The 20,989-nt window shown below is 38.6% G+C and overlaps 1 protein-coding gene across 6 annotated transcripts in view; it reads right to left on the bottom strand.

Annotated features, from left to right (window-relative positions):
* PTPN13 (protein tyrosine phosphatase non-receptor type 13) overlaps positions 1-20,989 on the bottom strand; it is a 133,423-nt gene that overhangs the window by 64,021 nt on the left and 48,413 nt on the right. For all 6 annotated transcript variants that reach the window (XM_061992965.1, XM_061992969.1, XM_061992967.1 and 3 more), the window contains exons 5-7: positions 19,501-19,686; positions 16,707-16,800; positions 1,200-1,760 (exon numbers count right to left, since the gene is read on the bottom strand). In XM_061992965.1, the coding sequence (XP_061848949.1) occupies positions 1,200-1,760; positions 16,707-16,800; positions 19,501-19,686 (841 nt within the window). The remainder of the gene's footprint in view (positions 1-1,199; positions 1,761-16,706; positions 16,801-19,500; positions 19,687-20,989) is intronic.

Here is a 20,989-nt window from a genome sequence, read left to right on the forward strand (position 1 = left end):
AATCTCGGTTTGCAAGGCACAAGCATGTTATGTTTTCTGCTGTCTCTCAGTCTGTTTGAATGAGAATGATAAACTCTTGCTCATCAATGGGTTTGGCCAAGCTTTTGGTTTTGCTGTTGTGCAACTAAAAACCTCACAAAGCTGTACTCCAGCTTTCCCAATGCAAGGAGTGGCCTTAAACTTTGTCAGGTGTTTATCTCCAAAGACCCAAGTTGACTCATATACTTGAGATGGTCCACTTCAATTTCAGACTCTTAAACCAAAAGCCATACAATCTTCCCTATACCTCATTAGACATCTTGGTAGAAAACAACAGATGGTGAAATTCTACAAACAACAGTATCTCCACAGTACTACTTCCATCTATGTTAATTCCTTCACATTATAATGTAACCCACATTGAAAGATGCTAACTTGACAGCACAAAAAAAATCCATCTATCTTGTCTGTACAACTTATACAGAATTCACAGTAGCTGTCTATGCCATTTTGATAGCCTGAATAAACGACTAAGCTAGCTCTGTACATACAGCTCTTCCACTGTATACTTTAGATGACTAAGTTACGCCTTTTGAGCATTAGAAGCAGGATCTGATGCCACATTTTCAAAGTAAACAAAATATGAAGGTCTCTTTTTAGGGTTCTGCATGAAGACTACTGTATTTGTACTGTGGAAACTTAAAAGAATACTTTTCTGTTACCCATGCATTCTTCTCATTAACTGATGGAACTTGTTGTCAAGTATTCCCACCGAGGTAATGATCTTAACATGAGTCCCAAGGGGAGCTTAGATTTAAGGGCTTAACTGTATTACCCAGAGTTATACAGTGCAAAGCCTGAGAGATCTGAGATGAAACTCTCCCTTTCCTGTGGGGTATAAATCCAGCTCTAACAACTGGAGCTGAGGACTTTTCTTCATGGAAAATTATCTGACAACTGTCTGTTACCAATTTTTTTTTTCTTTTTCTAGTTTTAATTATTTACTGAGATCAACTGTTTTCACTGAGTAAACAAGCTGGACAAGTACATTTATCTTGGCTGGCAAGACATTCTAATGCTTTCACTTTACCTAAAAAAAGAAAACGAAGCAAGGATCTCAGCAGTTCCAAGAGCTGCTACAGAAGAACTCAAATTTATCATAAAGAGAAAATTTTGTTTAGTGATGGGAATACGCAAGAAAATAAAAAAGCTTCACTAACCTTCTACATTCATAGCTTCCCTCAGAAGCTGCAACTTCTTCTGTCTTTCTCTTATTCTGTCAAAGGCACTTGATATTGCTGCAGAAGTGGAAGACTCGGGCACATGTCGTGTTTGGTCCAGTTTTTGGGGTCCGAAGATATCCAGTGCTATGCTCCCATCAGAGTATCTTGCTTCCTTGTTCCTGGCAGTAGAAGTCCATACTGTAAATGCTTCACACTGATGGTTGCGCCCATGAGAGCCTCCAGCATGGTCTCTCTCAGCTGCCTTGTCAGTTGTGCAAAGCAAATCTGCGGAGGATGCCCATACTTTCCGCATAGGAGTGGTATCTGTGTAAAGGTGACTCTTCGTTTGAAACTCAGTGGTTTTACACCTATGAGGACAGAAAACATCTTCCTGTCCCAAGTTGTTATCTGTAGAAATGCCCTGAAAAAACTCTTCCTCGCCTTGCGTCCCTCTAATGGAGAGAAATCCCATAGACTTGCTAAGTCCTTTGTTAAGCATGGTCTGTTGAGAGAAGTGAGCTTTATGTACACCAAGTGCATCGACCATCAATGTTTTTCCTGGAATAGGAAGATATTTCATAAATGTAATTTTCTACTTAATACGAAAGAGTGTAACAAAGTTACAGCTAAAGTACATACTGAGCACACATTTTGGCCTTTATTTTTCCAAGCAAAACATTATGACAACTACTTAAAGGTCTGTCTCAGTCAAAGATACAACTCCCAAACACTTCATATTTGATGGAAATTTTATTTCTTCCATTTCTGAAGTGCTCGAGAAAAAAATGGCTTGCTGTAATTCAGCATTAACATTAAAGAAAAAAACATCACATACATACTGAAAGTTGTTTCCTCATTAGTTTTATTTTTAAAATACTCTATCATCAAAAGTACTGTTTCATGATCAATCTGAAATCAGCTATCCCTCTCACCTCACACACCCAAAGACACCACCTACAATTTTTAATGACAAGTCCAGTTTTGTTCTACAAATTATAGATGCCCTGCAGTAGTGTCAGTAGTAAGAGAAGAATGACTGCGTGGTTAGGAATTTTAAAAATCTAGGATCTTCCTTTCATGACTATTTTTGGTGATGACAGCTTCTCCAGATAATGAATACTCTAAAACAAAACCAAGAATGTTTCTAAGTTCAAAGTAATTCTAAGAGCCTGTGCACTTCATGTTTTGTTAATAAAACCAATACTCTCTCTTCTCCTCCTTTATCATGAAATTACTTGCAGAATAAAAGAAACTATCAGATAAATGAAATACGGACTCTCTAAAGAATATCACATCACAGTCACCAAGAAGTTTGATGATCACGTATGTCTCAGGCATAAAATTTTCTCAAAGTATTGGCCTAATTACAAGCATTGATAAGTACAATAAATTTCTTAATATTAACAGATATCCCACAAGTTTACCTTTCCTGTTCTTAAGCCTTCCTAAGATCAGGATAAAAGAATTATAAACATTTTAAGAGTAACATCCCAGAGAAAAACTATTATCAAACCCTACCTAAGCTGCTACTTACTTTCTGTTAACAAGTTAAATTTGTAAATGTTTCTTCATTATGGAAGCTGTGAAAATTCAGTCTCTTGGAGATATCACGCAGGCAGTAATCTACTCATAACTTCCACTGCATTGCAAGTACTTCGCAAAAAAATTGCAAAAAATTGCAAAAAACCTTCTAACTTTTCCAATCTGGAGCACATATACTGCATTAATATGGCAATCTTTACCTCATCATGACAATCCTGATAAGAAAAATCAACTGCAAATATTCCGTGTTGGGTTGCCTAAGCAATGTCTGCTCATCCAGGTGGAGTCAGTATGATGTAATGCTCCTTTTAGAGGTATCTCCCTCTCTACTGTGATATTCCACGTACATCTTTAAAGAAGCAGTAGCCTTGAAGACATCCTCACAAATAAACCAGTTGTGAGCTCAAAATAAATTACTGCACTTTATCTGCTACTCTTAAAGATGGTTCAAGAGTGCTGCCTGATTCTCTCCAAAAGTCAATTGAAATCAACTTGCCCACTGCACAGTAAGCTTCTGCTGATCTCTATCTTGACTCTATTATCCCTTTGAATTGAGTTTCATAGAATCTTTTAAGGACTCTAATAATCTTACTCAGAAATGCTGTAAAAGCTTATGGCTTTACACCTTTCAAATCTGATACTCTACTTGAAGAGGGGATGTTAGCTTCCAGTTTCTGCAATATTAAACTAACAATAGGAGTTAAAAAAAAAAATCAGTAAGACTAAAGCAGAACACAACCAAGAAATCTCTTGCCTCTTACCAATATGTAAATACATGATGATAAGATGTTAGGGTTCAGATTGTCTAATAAGTGTCTTGTAAGAAATTACACATTTCCCACATGTTCCAGACAAAAGGATAAAACAAATGCCTTTGCCAATGAGAATAAACTAATCTTCTGAAAGGATTGGATGCAGCACTTTTGCAAATCCTAAACTCAAGTAAACATAATTATGTTTGTGGTCAGGTAAATCTTGTGTTATAATATTACTCTCATATTATACATCCCTTACAAGGTTGGTGAGTTACATATAATATCTGCACACACGAAAAAGCTTTTTAAAAATACCCATTCACTGTGAAGTTCCCACTATCTAAAGCAGTAGGATGATATCCAATCTGTATCACATTCAAGTGAAGGACAGACATTACTAGATAGGATTTTAAGTCAGTCATTTGTGAGAGAGATAAATGCTGCAATATTTGGGATTTTAAGATAGTCACCAAAAAATGAAATCAAAGGAGCTCTGAGAATCCTCCCCAATAACAAGAGTTCCAAGATAATTTTAGGCACAAAACCCCAAAGCACCTTCCTCTATGTTGTTCTCACTTTTTTTTTTTTTAATGTAAAAAGCCACAAACAACCCACCTCTTCAATACTGAAAGTATGTACATGCATAAGGCCTTACTGAACAAAACAATGTCAAATAAAGTAGGAAAAAAACCCAAGAGAAACAGACAGTTGCAAGTCCAATATACTAGGGAGGCTGTATATTCAGTATTAGTACATCATTGGGCATGATTCAGAACAACATTCCTGGTCCAAAAGGAACACGTTGAAGCGTTTTCTAGTTTTAGGATCACATCCAGTGAAAAGAACTACAACATACCAGAGGGTATCCTCACCATAGCACACCCAGAGACATAAACATATCTGTTGTATGTTGTTTAGTTCTGCAGTGAAAGAGCCCATCTGTCAGTGAAAAAGTGCTAGAGGGGAAGGAGCATCCTCCTCACCAGAGGTGTACTTTCCTTTGACTTGTAGCATTCAGACTAAGATGTAATAGAATGTGCTTCCAGTTCATGCAGAGAAGCAGCTCCTTGCCTCAGCATGGAAGAAATACCTTCTGTTTCCCAAGTTACCCACCTACCTGGGGCTTCCTTATGAGGAAAAGTGAATGCCATGTATGCTATTTCATCAGCAGTGACTATTCACACGTTGCTACAGGTTTGCACCCATTCAGCTAACTGCATGATGAGACAGGAAATGAGTTGTTTCATATGGAAGCAGTGCACAACGCATTCCACTTCCACATTGCTCTTCCACTCTGCTGAGTGGAGATGTCTACAGAGTCTGTAAAACTTACATTTACACTGATGTAGGAGCCAACATACATAGTAGTACCAAAAGAAATCTACAGTTGCTCATAGTCTTGAGATCATAAAATTCTCCTGGACATCTTTCACGTTATTACTCTCCCCATCCTCACTTCTGCTTTTTACCAGTCTTGGAACTTCTTCCCACCTTTGTAAAACCCATCTCACTTCTGCATGTCATTTCAACAAGTTTTCTCCAAACTGTCTCACAGTGCCCATGTAAGCTATTTAAGAATCATCCTCAGAGGAAGATAAAGAGACCAGAGGGCATGGGATGCACAGCCTGCTCAAGCTGGACACTCTGAGAAGGGAAACCAAAAGAAGGCAGTAACAGAACTTTCGGATCTATATTTTATACCAGCCAAGAATACATTCTGCTTTTGGCACCAGATAGTGGAGGCCAAAGATCAAGGATGAGACTTCTCAGTACAGATGCAACTCAATTGCTGATACCAGTGAAAAAAATAGATTAGGCAAACAGTAATCAGTTGAGGCCGACTGGTCTATTTTTAATAACTTGTATTTGTCTTCACCTCTCTTTATCCTTTAAAAGTAGAATTATTGACTTTGTAAGTCATAAAATCAACTATTAAGCGATTTTAACTTTTTTTCCTGGACTACCTCAACACACTATCTCAGCATTACTTAGATCAACTGAATAATAGAATAGAACTGGCTGAATAACAGAGCCCAGAGCGTGGTGATCAATCGAGTCTAGTCTAGTTGGAGGCCTGTGGCCAGCGGAGTTCCACAGGGATCGGTTCTGGGGTCAATTTCAACTTCTTCATCATCAACCTGAATGAGGGAACAGAGTGTATGCTCAGCAAGTTTGCTGATGACACCAAACTCGGAGGACTGGCTGATTCACCTGAAGTTTGTGCTGTCATTCATTGAGATCTTGACTGCCTTGAGAGTTGGGCAGAGAGGAAGCTCATGAGGTTCAACAAGGCCAATGCAGAGTCCTGCATCTTGGAAGTAATAACCCCACGGAGCTGTATAGGATGGGGATTGACCTGCTGGAGAGCAGCTCTGCAGAGAAAGTGCTGGTTGATAATAAACTGACCATGAGTCAGCAATGCGCCCTCGTGGCCAAGAAGGCCAATGGCATTCTGGGATGCATCAAGAAGAGTACGGCTAGCAGTGCAAGGGAGGTTCTCCTCCTCTATTCTGCCCTGATGAGGCCTCATCTGGAGTCCTGTGTCCAGTTCTGGGCTCCCCAGTTCAAGAGGGACAGGGAATTTCTAGAGAGCCCAGTGCAGGGCCACTAAGATGGTCAGGGACTGGAACTTCGAGAAAGTTGTGGGACCTGGGGCTGTTCAGCCTAGAAAAGAAAAGACTAAGGGGGGACCTCATTAACACTTATAAGTACCTAAAGGGTGGATGTCAGGAGGATGTGGTGACATTTTTTTCTGTAGTGTCCCCAGACTAGGAGTACTGGGCACAAGCTGGAACACAAAAAGTTCCACTTGAACACATGGAAAACTTCCTTTCCTCTAAGGCTGAGTGAGTCCTGGCACAAACTGCCCAGGGACGGTACAGTCTTCTTCTCTGGAGGATTTCAAAACCCACCTGGACACGTTCCTGAGTGACTTGATCTAGGCAGACCTGTCTTTACAGGGGGGTTGGACTAGATGATCTTTAGTGATCCCTTCCTATCCCTATCATTCTGTGATTGTGGGATTCTATACACAAGTCATACATTAAGCCAATATGTAGTTTATGCATCAACTTTTTTCCACAGCTTTTTTGATGGAATGTGTGGAAAAAAGAAGGGAAGAAATACTAGTAAAAAATTACTTAAGAAGAATAAAGATTGAATTAATGATAAAGAAGAAACTGACCACATAATAGAATGTTTAAGTCTTGAAATTATAATAGATGGAGAGACTCATGTTATGACCTTCCTTTAAAAACAAATGACTTGTATTTGTAATGAACATTCTGGAGACTTAGCCAAATTATCTTGGCTCTACTAAAGACATTGAGTATCACACCTGAGACCACACAGAGCTACTCCACGCTGCAGTTACCTAAGAGTGCAACAGGACAGAGCAGTACTTTCCTACTTGTCAGTGATGTTGATAGGACAAGCCATTAGCAAGATACTACAGCATGTTAGTAACTTCAAAAGGCATGCCTTTCCCCTTCCCCTATTACTTCTCCGTTGAACTAAACCCTTCTTCATGCTCAACTGAATAGTATCTGGGTTCTTGATTTCACATATCGCCCTTGGGTGTTTATCCTCTGCTTGATGTTAGAAATAATTGCACTAATGTAATTACTGTATATAATTCAAATATAATTACAGTAATTGCATGATTCCAAAGTATATAGTGAGGGAATATATGCAATAAAAATAGCAATTAATCACAAAGGTTTCACAAAGACATGCCTTTGTAGTGCAAAAATGAAAATTTAGTTTTCCACACACTTTCAACGGGTAGATGTTATTTTTACTAAATGTCCATGGATCTGCTTCCCTCTTCCTTCAGTGTCTTCACCAGTGACATTCACAGACCATCTTTACCCACACTGACAGTAAGCTGGTTGATTTTCTTCTAAGCAAGAGAGTTATCTGGTCCTAACTAAACTCTGTCTGCCATTACTTGTGTACTAGCTTTATCATATAGCCAATTAATAAAATATTATGCAAGTCTAAACACAACTGGTATCATCATATACAGTATCTACTTTTACTAAATAAACTCAGCCCAAGTTTCTTTGAAGTCTTTCTGATTGTTCCTTCTTTTATTTGCACAAAACTGAGTATCTCTTTGAGCTCCATTTCAGAAAATCTTATAGATATATACATACATACACATAAATACAGTAGGGGGTGATAGAGGCCAGAGGAGACAGAGAAAGATTGCCTGCATGTGCATGAAAGCACACACCAGCATTGTCAGACTGGAAAGTCTGGTAAGAAGAAGTTATTTAAAGGAGTTTAAAAAAAACATGTCCCACACCATCTTTGTTCAGAAGACAAAACGACAGAAAAATGCTTACTCTGGCAATGTGGTTAGTTTCTCAAATCTGAGTGGGCAGCTGACGGAGGAGTTGGGTTTACAATCCCTTTGAGGAAGGCTAAGGCCAGAGAGAAGACTACAGAGCCAGATGTGGCCTGTGGGCTGACTGCTAGGAATGGCATCTCCTCCTGTCTTTTACTTTTTGAAAACTGTTGACAAAATCCAACTTTCAGATGGAAGTACTCCTAAAAAACTGCACTCTTTGTGAAGGAAGAAATGAGCTGGACATAAGGACTGTTGAAAGCACTGTAATGAATGAGCATTAACCCTGTAGTACAATTTACATTCTCCTTTGGACTGACGTGGCTCCTTTATAAAAAATCCAGATACCTCCAGACACCCGACATCTTTGTCCCAAACAGTGGTAGGGAAGCTTGCCAAATAGCATTTTGTAAATGCAACATTTAACCTCTTCCCCTCCTCAGGATCTCTGCAGAAAAGACAACTACACCACTGCTCTTTCCCATTCAGGTTTACAATCCAATTTTTGGGGTACTTTTATCAACCAAGTAAGCAGGCAAAAGGGGCATCCAGCCTGGATTTTTGTGTACTCCTGGAGAAGCTCAACGAAACATCTGCTTTTCTGCACAGAGACACCATTTGGCATCTCTGGTTTGGTTTCCTCACCGATCTTTGTGCCCATTCTTGTTTTGTCTTCAGAGTTCTGAGTTTGTTCCCAGCACCGCTGTGACCACACTTCCACTACAGTCAAGTTCAGTAAAGCCTGTAGCAACTACACTTAAATTTAAAACATCCCTACCAACACCAAACACCAGCACAAAGAAACACTTTTTGAAAGAAAACAGGCATTGTTTCTGGAGTGCAAAATAATATAATTTTTTTTAAGAAATCTTCATCTGGCTTCCATTTGGTTTTGCTGAACTCTGGAAGTTATTCTCCACATACTTAGTTGTGGTTTTATTCTAGTAATAAAGAGTGAGGGGAAAGGAAAAAAAACCTATCTTTCCAGACGAGCAACTTTCAAGTAATGGAACCAGGTTTGTGATATATTTTTTGATAAGTTAAATCTGTGTGCTTGGATTTAGCAAGAAAATAATAACAAGTAAGCTGTTTCAGTTCACATGCGGAGGTCATCGCTATAAATCATTTCTTTATGGACCACAAGCTGCATTTCCTCCAGATCAGGAACCAAAACATAATCCACAATCAATTTCCCTGGATTAAAAGCAAAAGGGTATATTTTCCTTCTTTTGAGAATTTTTGCTAGGCAGCTACATTAGTGATTGACATTGTAGAGAATGGTAACTAAATGCTAGAATTTCTTGTTAAAAGCAACTTCAACTAGCCTTAGAACTTTTGATTCAATTTAAAACATCTACCATTTTTTACTGTACCCTAAAGTGCACACAGCATAATTAAACAGGAAGTTTATTAACATCTAAAATTTTGTTCAGTATTTCTAATTATTTTGCGTTACAGAAGTAAGGTGAACCTTAATTGCCTTTTAAATTCCTTTCAAGCCATTATTCATGTGGACTGTGCTCTTTTCTTATACACAGTCGGAATTTTGCAATATACAGCTGCAGTATTGTAACATACAAGTTAACTCATGGCAGTTTACCGTATTGAACAAGTTGAGTTAAAGCCAGTGTAAGCTAAATCTCTTTAAAAAGTTGAACTATCTCTGCAAAGGCCTGTCTTTGGTGTTCACTGATCATCAACATACACTGGAACTTTGTAAATAAATATATAAGGCAAAGGATTTCAATTACTGGAGGGCTGGGAAGCAGGCTGCTAAGCATGTAAAAGATATAGATATTTCAACTAGGCTTTAAAAGACTACATATCCCATTGAAGTATGAGTCTCATAGTTCGTGGCGAAGGGTAACATTGTGAATGAATTCTTAATTTATATTTTGAAGAGTTTAGCAGTTACTTACTCTTTTGTCATACACAAAAGTTTTACATGCTGAATGAAGAGGGTGTTCTGGTGACAGAGGATGCAGAGAAGGCAGACCTACTGAATGCCTTCTTTGCTTTTGTCTTTACTGATAAATCTGGCCCTCGGGAAGCCCAGTCCCTCGAAAATAAATTCTGGAAAAAGGAGGACCTTCCCTAGGTGGATGAGAATGGCGTTAGAGATCTATTTGGCAAGCTGGACAATGATAAATCCATGGGTCCTGATGGGATGCACACATGAATGCTGAGGGAGCTGGCTGATGTTATTGCTAAGCTGCTCTACATAATTTTTGAATGATGGTGGAGCATAAGCGAGGTGCCCAAGGACTGGACGAAGGCCAATGTCACTCCAGTCTTAGGCCGGTCAGCCTCACCTCCATCCCTGGAAAGGTGATGGAATAACTCATCCTCGATATCATCTCTAAACACATGAAAGAAAATATGAAGATGACTCAACATAGATTCACAAAGGGGAAATCCTGCTTGACCAACCTAATAGATTTCTATGAGAGCATAACTGGCTGGCTAGATGAGGGGAGAGCAGTGGATGTCATCTAACCAGACTTCAAGCAAGGCTTTTGACACTGTCTCTCATTACATTCTCACAGAAAACCTCAGGAAACGTGGGCTGCACAAGTGGATGGTGAAGTGGATCAAGAACTGGCTGAATAACAGAGCCCAGAGGGTGGTGATCAATCGAGTCTAGTCTAGTTGGAGGCCTGTGGCCAACAGAGTTCCACAGGGATTGGTTCTGGGGTCAGTTTTGTTCAACTTCTTCATCATCAACCCAGATGAGGGGACAGAGTAAGTTTGCTGATGACACCAAAATGGAAGGACTGGCTGATTCACCTGAGGTCTGTGCTGTCATTCAGTGAGATCTTGACTGCCTTGAGAGTTGGGCAGAGAGGAACCTCATGAGGTTCAACAAGGACAAGTGCAGAGTCCTGCACCTTGGGAGTAACAACCCCATGCACCAGTACAGGATGGGGATTGACCTGCTGGAGAGCAGCTCTGCAGAGAGAGTACTGGTTGAGAATAAACTAACCATGAGCCAGCAATGTGTCCTCATGGCCAAGAAGGCAAACGGCATCCTGGGATGCAGAGTATGGCCAGCAGGTTGAGGGAGGTTCTCCTCACCCTCTACTTTGCCCTGGGGAGGCCTCATCTGGAGTTCTGTGTCCAGTTCTGGGCTCCCCATCTCAAGGGGGGTTTGGACTAGATGATTTCTAAAGGTCCCTTCCACCCTCTACTGATACGTGATTCTGTGGTGTCTAGAGGTCCCATCCATTCTCTGCCATTTTGTGATTCCATGATTCTATGAACTTCCTATTCCTATGATTCTATGAACAAGTAATTTTTGAAATAAAGACTCTTTAGACCTTAAATGTTTTGAGTACAAAGCTTAAATAACACTCATTGGTTAAGATGACTCATACCAGAGCTCACTTAGTCAGTTCTTAAATATTGTGTTTCGAATATGACTTGACTAAAAACAAACATTTTGTAATATTAATTTAGAATAAATTACTTCTGTAGTCAGCCTTACCATAAAGTCCATTCACCAAGACAGTCACAGAAAGTGAGTAATGAAATAGATAAGAAAGAAATGTAACTGGAGAGAATATCGACATGAAGTTATTTATTAATTTAATAGTGGATCTTAAAGACATAAAGATCAAAATGAATAGCTGAAAATATCCAACCATAGTACAATAAAGAGAGCAAAATATTTTATTTGAACATGTGAAGTGGAAAAATATTTCAAAGCATTTACCATAAACCAATAATAAAGCCCTGATAATTATAATTCTAGATGGCCACAGTATGGACAATTGATCTTAACATTACCGAATCTCCAAGACTTCAAGCAAAAACCTTAGCTTTTTGAAAGACAGCAAATATCTAAGGTATTAGTTGGCTTCTCTCCAACTAGGAACTCATTCCTCTTGCTGAATCACCTCTATAATCATGAGTTTAGCATGACTTATCAGTACCTTGAGTTATATACTCATACTCTTAAGTTCAGAATAAATGTCTTAGCTCTGTGTTGCTTTTTTTCTCCATATGACAACTAGTCTCTTAATTGAAAATTCTCTTTAAGATTTCCACAATGACTCACAGAACCTCACCTCAGTGAACATCAGACAAGTCTTCCATACTCTCCAGGAAATACTTCTGCTCACCATATTAACTTTGTTAAATATGCTAGCAAAAAGACTGGTAAAATTCACCACATCCTTACATGTGCCCAGCCTCCAGCAGTCCCAGTGTTGAACTGGGCCTAAAATGTCCTCTCAGAGGAAGGTAAACCCAAACATTTAGATAAAAAAAAAAAGACTGACCTAACTGCTAACTTATTAGAAAGACAGTCCACGCATAATGACAATAATGCCTGGTAGCTTCCTACCTTTCTAAGTGTTTGCTGTTTTGCAACTCGAACAAGAGATGTGTATTTCAGCTACACAGAGCAACAGAATAGTACAGTGTCAATAGAAGTAAAAAGGACTCTGTTTTTCTGAGTCTTTTTTTGTTTCCTTTTAGCGTTACTATTTTTCTTAAACCCACATCTGGCCTTCTACTCGTGGCTCCTCAATCTATGAGATTAACATCAGTATAATTAGTCCTACAATCCACAGCTCACTTTTTCAGAAATTTAAAAGCTGGGCCCCCAGGGCAGCTGATCTGTGCTGTCATTGACAGAATTTGCTCAAGTAAACCAGTATACTATTACAGAAAAAGAAATAACCAAGCATTAAATTGCCCTGAATTAAATGTGAGCTGTGTCTCATTAATATCAGACACCAATTAATATCAGACACTTGGTCCCCACTGACTTTCAAGTACATAACTCAGTATACATACTATGTGGAAATGAAAACAGCTAGGGCTGGTTTGGTTGGTGGTGGGTTTTGTTTTGTATTGTATTTTACTGATACACTATATTCCCCAAGGTCTTGGTGGAGGAGATCAAGGAATGTATCTAAGATGGAAATAGAAGTAAGATGGTGCTATTAATACATACAAAGAAATGCAATCAATAACAGAACAGAATCAGGATAGGTTTGAGGGAAACTAAGAGGGTTGTAAACCCTCAAGGGAAAAGGAGAAAAATGAGTTTCATGGGTAATGAATGTGATACAGAGAAAATGAAACAGGCTGAGCGGAAGCAGGACAGCCAGAACATAAAAAAATAAAGAAATTATTGACTTAAACTTATCTTCTTTTCTGAAAATACTCAAATAACAGAGAACATAAAAAATATTTTCTGCATCTAGGGATAGGGGGGAAAATAAGCATAACACCAAGAAATCGTAAGACTCACACAGTAACTAAACCATATTTTTGCTGGTTTACAGTTCATCTTGACAAAAATAGGAAAAAAATAAAAGTTCTCAAGAGCATCTCATACCTTTGGGACCAGGCTTGGAGTGATGCAGGCAAAATAATGTTTGCATTGAAACAGGTGACACACAAACTTTATCTGTAACACTCTAGGCACACATGTGCTTTCAATCAACTTAAGAGTAATAGGGTTTAGAGGACGAGGACTATTCAGCCAACTTCATAGTCTGAGGGCTATCAAGTTCACTCATTTCACAAGTATTATTTGAGTAAAGACTACATTTAATTAGAGTTCTTCAGAAAATGTGATGTTCCCTAAAAAGAAAAACCTTTCAGAAAGTGATTATGACTGAGGTTGCTTAAAATCCTCTGTTGAATTTACTGGTCAACAGCAGCTTAGCTAAGTGGACTCCTCAGTTTCAGAGAATCCTTAACTCTGGTTGTTCTTCCCTTATCCAGTGCTTTCAGAAGTGCACACACTGCAGGGAACCTGTTCTGCTTGGCACCCTGAAAATCCTAGGCAGGGCCAGAAGACAAGTGAGCATACAACAGCAAGACAAACATTTGGCTCTGCAGCTCTTGAAAAATTCCAACACTGCAAAGTGAATGTTTTCGTAATTAAAATAAAAAGCTACACCTCTCATCAATCTTAGCAAACTCCTACACACTAAACAATTTTTAAAAAAAGCAAGGATAAGAGTAAAGAATATTCTAGCCGTAACATTTTTTTTCTAAGTACTGTAGAAACCCAGCAATTAGATCATCTAGTCTACATTCTATAAGTAAAAAAAAGAGTAGTCCTCAGAGAAAGTTTCAGACATTACAAAGATGTTATTCACGCTAGTATTGAGCCAGAAAGCCATGGAGATACTGGCTGAAGTTGCTGCTACATCAATCACCAAAATTTAGAAGAACCTAAAACAAAAGCTTTTTTTGTTATGATGTACCTAAGACTAAGCTTTTTAGCAGAGTCATGTTTGTCCCAAAGTTGTTGACAGGAAAACAGACAAATGACTTAAAAAAAAAAAAACAAAATCTCAAACAATAAAAACATTTAAAGAAAGAAGTTCAGGATTTTCTAAGAAAATGAAAAGCAAACCAGCAAAAGACTGTTCAGTTGTACTAGTGAAAACAAAACTTGAAATCAGAAAGAAGATAGTAATTAGGGTTGCTAATGAAGTGAAAACAGATTAAAGATAACCTTGCTATGTCTCAAACTTTACAAATATTCTGACCATTACCAAAACACACAGTTTATGATAATCACAGAATAAAAAGCAGAACAGATGATGATAAGAGTATGTCCTGATTTTGACAGAAATAGTTATTTTTCTTCCTAGTGGCTGGTACACTGCTGTGTTTTGGATTTCGTGCGAGAATTCTGTTGACAACACACCAATGGTTATGTAACTGTTGGTAAGTAACACCTATCCTAAGTTAAGGACTTTCCAGCTTCCCATGCTCTGACAGTAAGGAAGTGCACAAGAAGCTGGGAGGGAGCATGTCCAGGACATGAGTGAGAAATTGCACTGAGTATCACTTGTCTTTTCTTGAGTTTTATTTCTTTCTTTTTGTTCTATTACATCACTATCACTATGTTCATCATAGTGATTACATCACTATCACTATTACTATTATTATTGCTGCTATATTCTATTTCATTTCAGTTTTTAAACTGCATTTACTTCAACCCACAATTTTTACTTTAGTTTTTTTCCTGGATTCTCCTCCCCATCCTGCTGTAAAGGGGCACTGAAAGAGCAGCTGCTGGGTGCTTAGCTGCTGGCTGGGTTAAGACCTGACAGAGGGTATAGAAATCAAAGCTTGAGGTAGTAGCCAAATGGTAGTGTGCTCAAGTTCCAAAAACAATCCCCAAAAACACAACAACAAGAAAACCCTGTGGAATATGGCAAAAGAACAAAGGTTCGGTGAAACTGTGAATATGAGAGCACTGGAAATTGTAAAGAATGGGATTAAGGAATAAACTAACAACCCTTTTAAAATTGATGGGAACCAGGAAAAGAAATCATTTAAAGAAAGAGCTTAAGAAGTTCAGGAAAAAAAAAGCGTTACATGGTTTACAAATCCAGTCAGCTAGATTGATCCAGTCCCAAACCCTGTATTCCTAAAGATGTTCCTATTGGTACAGAAATACTCTGTAAAAGAACAATCACAAAAGCCAATAAGAAAACAAAGCCCCTGAGAAAGCAGTTAGAACAGTGCCATTTGTGCCAGAAAACAGAGACAGATTGTACTAGAAACTGTTCCTAAGCACATAATGTTGTACTGGAAAGGCTGGCAACTACTTACATAAGATTTTTATATTAAGAAGCAGTCTAATCTAGTACTCATCACAAAAGAATAAAGGAAGACTACCAATGCCTTGCCAGACTCATGTCTAATATCTGTGGTTTCTATTGTCACTGATGACTCCATGGATTATTTTGGTTCCTGCAATTCCCCACACTGTTCCTTGACACAAAGTAAGAAACAGAGGAGCAACTCAAGCACACAAGCAACATAACTTTGTTCCAAGCTGGTGGTAAATGGAGAGTTAATATAAGGCAGATTAAAGTCTTCTGTTGCTAACACTTACACTGTTGAGTATTTGTGAACGATGTCACATTCTGGCACCGAGATACTCCATTTATAGATGAACATTTTAAGGCAAGAATGGTATTACCTGTTTACCACATCTTACGACCTCCACTGCAAGGACTTATTGTGGTGCAAGCACAGTAAGTGGTGTAAAACATCTGTCTTATAAAATGCTCCTACCCAGTCCCACAATTCTCACAGAAATTATGACACCAGTCTTTTGGAAGAATACACCCTCTTGTTTGAGAAGCTTAGCACAAAGCTGATGCTGACACCAATTGGAAAAAAAGGACACGTAATGAAGACATGGCCAGCATGAACTGTCAACCTACATCACTTTATCCCTTTTCCTCCACAGTGGTAACAGCAACAGTTTGCCTCTGAAACAGTCTGTCTCATCTCTGCCCCCTCAAGTTTCCTCTTTCCTTATTTCCCTGAAGTAACAGTACGACCCTACCTGGCCTCCATATCAACCTCACACTGCCACAAAGTGCATCAGAACTGTGATGGAACATATTATATTTCTCTCCAGAACACAAATAGGAGACAGAAAAAAGCTTTGTGTACACAGAAGAGCCCAGGGCTGCCTGGAAAGTGGGGGAAGAGGCTGTGTGTAACAAGAACTATGAAAAGAATGCAGAGTCCATAGGAAGTGGGAATTATAAAAAGGTGCTTACCGTTCCTCTAACTGACTTACTTTCAGCTGAAGATTCTCTGTCTCTAGAAATAAAACTTTTGGCTGAAAACTTTTAAAACCTGTCCCTACCATCAGGACCAAAATGGAAAAGAGACCCGTATTTTCTTGAAAAAACTATTCTCATGTAACCAGCACCAACACTTAGCTAGACACTGAAGCATCAGAATTCTGTGACTGTCAGCAAGTCCTCCAATTTCAATTTGGCCACAAAATCTACCCAAACTTCCTCTTCCACAGAGCTGTATTTATTGTCATAACCCTTACTGCAATGAACCACTTACCTATGGGAAGCCCTTTTCCCCTCAGCCTCTCCCGAATAGCCTGGCTCCTGTCTGGCTGTAATTTTCTATCGCCATTGCAAGAATCTTGATCCATCTGCAAAACAGTAATGCAAAGTGAAATATTGGAAGAGCTCAAATAGGTATGAAAAAACAGTCCACTATGTAAGCACACAACATAAATCAGGGCCGGTTACATTCAAGTTCAGAGTGGGAGAAACAACTTTTTTCAGAAAACTCATGTTCATCATTGAGAACATACCCTAGAACTATCCATATTTGAATTAGCTGTGCATTATTTTTACTATACATTTGGTCTACTTTTTTTCCACTAAATGTAAATTAAGTTCAAAAGCATGTAACAAATACATTCCACCCCTCCAGCAAACTGAAGAGACAGCAGCACTTGAAAATGATGTTCCATTGTTGCAACATCACTGGAACATCTGATTGGCCTGATGAGTTTTCTGTGTAGCAGGAAGAACTGTCTTATATCTTATAGTTTTAGGCTGACACCTGAGACAATTTATTACACAGGTAAGATTTCATGCATTTGTGAGAAGCTTCTTATTTAGCTCCTCAGGCACATTCCTTTTGTGTATCAGGCTTAACTATTAACTTTTAACTTTTTTTTTTCCTTAATACTACTTTCTTAAAAAAAAATCATATGTACAATCATTCATAGAAGAACTTATTTGCTACAACACAGACTCTTTAATGAGATCTTTCACATGGTGGGAGTCAGCACAACTTGGATGGTATCTTAGGTGGGAGATGGGAAGGAGAAATCAAGCAGCTGGATAGAATCCATCACAGTTAAAACTCACCTAACATCGAACAGATTGAATCAGTCCTGTTCTGCATTGTCCTTTACAAAACATATTAGCATGGAAAGTGGAAACGTTCAAATAGGACCTTTCACCTGTGCTTCAGACCACCAAAAGACCAGTTACGGAGCTAAGACCACTTTAGCCTTTGATAAGGCCAGTCAAGATTGGAGACACACTGATCTTGGAACAGCAAGTTTTACCACGATTCTGAAAAAACCCGATTTTGTGTGCTTTTCTTATTAACTTAAAACATTCCAGCATACATACAGCGCAGTAAACATTAAGAACAGCAGGGATGGCTAGTGAAGGTGCATGAAAACACAGCAGCACAGCTATGTCATCACCGTTCTGTCAAGACTTTGTTCTATTTGGCTGTTTTCTTCTTGTCTTCCTGCAAAGCCAATGCAGTGGCACATTACAAATTAGGTTAAAAAAGGTCACTGGCAGAGGAAATCTAAAAGATTGGCAAAACTTCAGCACTGGATAACTGCCAGTAGTCCTGTTCCATTATCAATACCGTACAGAAGACAGGAACGCACTTTCTGGATTCATTTCTCCATTGTATTTCAGTGGCAGGTTAAGTCTGTCACACTAACCTCAGATTCCCTCTGAAAGTCTGCTAATAAGAACAAGATGAGGAAAAGTAGAAGGAGCCATTAAGAACTTCGAAGCTAATGACTCACTCTCCACAGCAGCAGTTTCTATAGCTCATGGCCCAATTTAAGGTTTGGATCTTTATTTTCACAGCTTCACTGACTAAGACCTTGTAGGTCTTTATTTCATTGAATCATAGACTAGCTCCACTTGGCCACCACACAAGGATTACAGTGAGGATCACTGGACTGACAGATGTAAACTCATAGACTACACAATGTTTGTAGAGCTCAGGCTCAGCACTATTTCTGGAGGTCTGTCATAATCAGTTGCTGCCAAATATTAGACAAATGCAGGGATCTCTTGCCACACGCAAGCATTTCCAAAACAGATTTATCAAGCAGCTATCTAATGATTAGTTCATAACTTTATCTTTGTTAAGAAAAGGAAGCATTATCAAGTCAACCATTCTCCTTCCAATTACAGTGCAGTCTCTCTAGACACCAATTTTTACACTGGTATAATCTCACAACATTAAAAAAAAACCCACATGGAGTTTCAATGATATAAAACTAGATAAAATTCAGGACCATCATGGGATATCATTCCAGCAATAATTGCATGGCATTTTTACAACAATAAACAGAACACAAGGAAGTATTGGCCGGAGAACAATCTAACACTATTGACAATTTATGGCCTCCCTTCCTACTCAGGGCCTTGAAACTCTATTAATATAGAATAAGAATATGAATATTCTGAAGTTATGTTGTAATGGTTTTGGTGAGGGGAGAGGTTGCCTGTCAGGAACTGTAGTATTGCAAGTTGAGTTCATGTAGTTTCTTTTTCTTCTGAAAACAGTTTAACACATTTGTCATCATTAGACAATAATATCCTACACACTTTCATATCCAAGAGCTGAGCAGAAGTGCAAGAGAATTGACACAGCACCTAAAAAGTCACTTTTCCTGTTAATAAGCAACTCTCCAGAAGTCGAGTATAACTTTTAAAAAGAAAATATGTAGTAATATTTTTTAAGCGTTAAGTAGCAACAAGCCTAAGGCTTGCCCCAGAGTTCATTATCTTTTTTGTTCTCCTATTTTTCCCTACTTTTATTTCAACACAGACAACGAGTTCACTAAATCCTCTTCACAGAAACAAGAGTCATGAATGTATACTCCCCAGGAGGAATTTTCAAATGCACAAAATGTTACAAGAAAAGAAATTCTCCCCTTTCAACACTCATTGGTCTAAAAATTGCAACACAGAAAAACAAGAGGAAGAATGACTGCAGAGTGACTCCAATAGCACCTTTGCTTTCTTCCTGCTTATCTCTATTATTCCTCAAATGCTGACACATGACACAGACTTACTCCAGACAGGCTTCCCAGAACCAGTCTGACCAACTGTTTCACATATGAAAAAGAAGGGGCACAGTTACTGTTCCTTATGTGGGCACTGCAAGCATCCAGAACAGTCCGTACAGATACACGGGCATAAATGCCATCTTCACACATGCCGAGGAGTATGCTGTTGAGATGATCTCCAAGTTTGATAGGCTAGGGACAAACAAAAGCAGGAGAGATAGGAAAATCAGTTTTAACAGTGACTTGCGGTACACACAGAAACAAAAGACCTCCAAGAGAGTAAAAAAACTATTAATGAGACTTACTGTCTACATTTTTTTAGTGCCAATTTGAAAGTTATCATCTAGGTGGTGAAAAAATAGTGGTTGTACATCAGGGGACACGCATTTAGCATTTAGCTTCAATTCCAGCTCTACAGCCAATAAGCTGACTGATCCACAAGGTCAGGACATCAATGCTTTCCCTCCTCAAGAGCTTAACGACTAGTGAGAAGGTTCAGAGAAAATCTTTATTTTTAAAAGTTTTGCCAGTCACAAGTATGAAATGCAATTCTCAATAATAATTTTGTAACCTTCTGTCTGCTATGCTCATTTTCTACAGTTCACCTCACCAATATTTTGCAGCACCTGTGTGATATCATCAAACAATAATAACAAAAAAGTAAGGCATAAAACATCAAAGCCACTGGCTAAGGGAGCAGAGTTTCACAGTTACAGGACAACACCGATACAGTTAAGAACAATCTAGATTTACCTCTCCTCTACCCATTCAGTTAATCAAGCACACTATATGAGGAATATCCTTCCTCAGGGTAGTCAACAGTCAGTGATAACGCTTCTCAGATGCCGCAGGAGCTTGAGGCTTGAACATTCTGATAAGCAACTCTCCCAATGTTGGTAGTTACCCACAAACAACAAGCATTGTTGTATTTTTTGCATCACAGAACACTTCAAACCATTACAATTTTCTAATCTTCCCTGTATTAGTACTCTTAAATTGTACCATTAGCAGAAAAAAAAAAAAAGTATTCCAGACCATGCTGATTTAATGTAGGCTTTTCTCATCTATTGGTTTAGCACTTTTAACTAGTTGTAAAAATGACTTGTGTTCAACAATATTTCCAGCAGTTCATTAACCAACATAGGCAGACAAATATGTGGAAAAAAGACTAAAAATGGGGAAAATTGCACATGTAAATTAACACTTAAAAATAACGCCATACACAGACTGTCCGTTTGCCTTCACTAACTTCACATGGCAGAGGAACCAAATGAGAACATTCCAAAGGTCAGTTCCAGACCTCTGCTCCTAGACTTCCCCTCTCTCTTTCTTGCCAGGCATATCTCCACACTGTCTTCAAAAACATGTTGTTACGACAAAAGATACGAATACTCCTTCTCACTGCATGACTGTGAAACTGCTGCTACAATCTAATGCCCTAAGAAGTTTCTCTTTGAACTAGAAATACATGCCTCATTTCTGCTCAATGTCTACC

Source organism: Colius striatus, chromosome 3 (assembly GCF_028858725.1).
Source record: "Colius striatus isolate bColStr4 chromosome 3, bColStr4.1.hap1, whole genome shotgun sequence".
Taxonomy (NCBI): domain Eukaryota; kingdom Metazoa; phylum Chordata; class Aves; order Coliiformes; family Coliidae; genus Colius; species Colius striatus.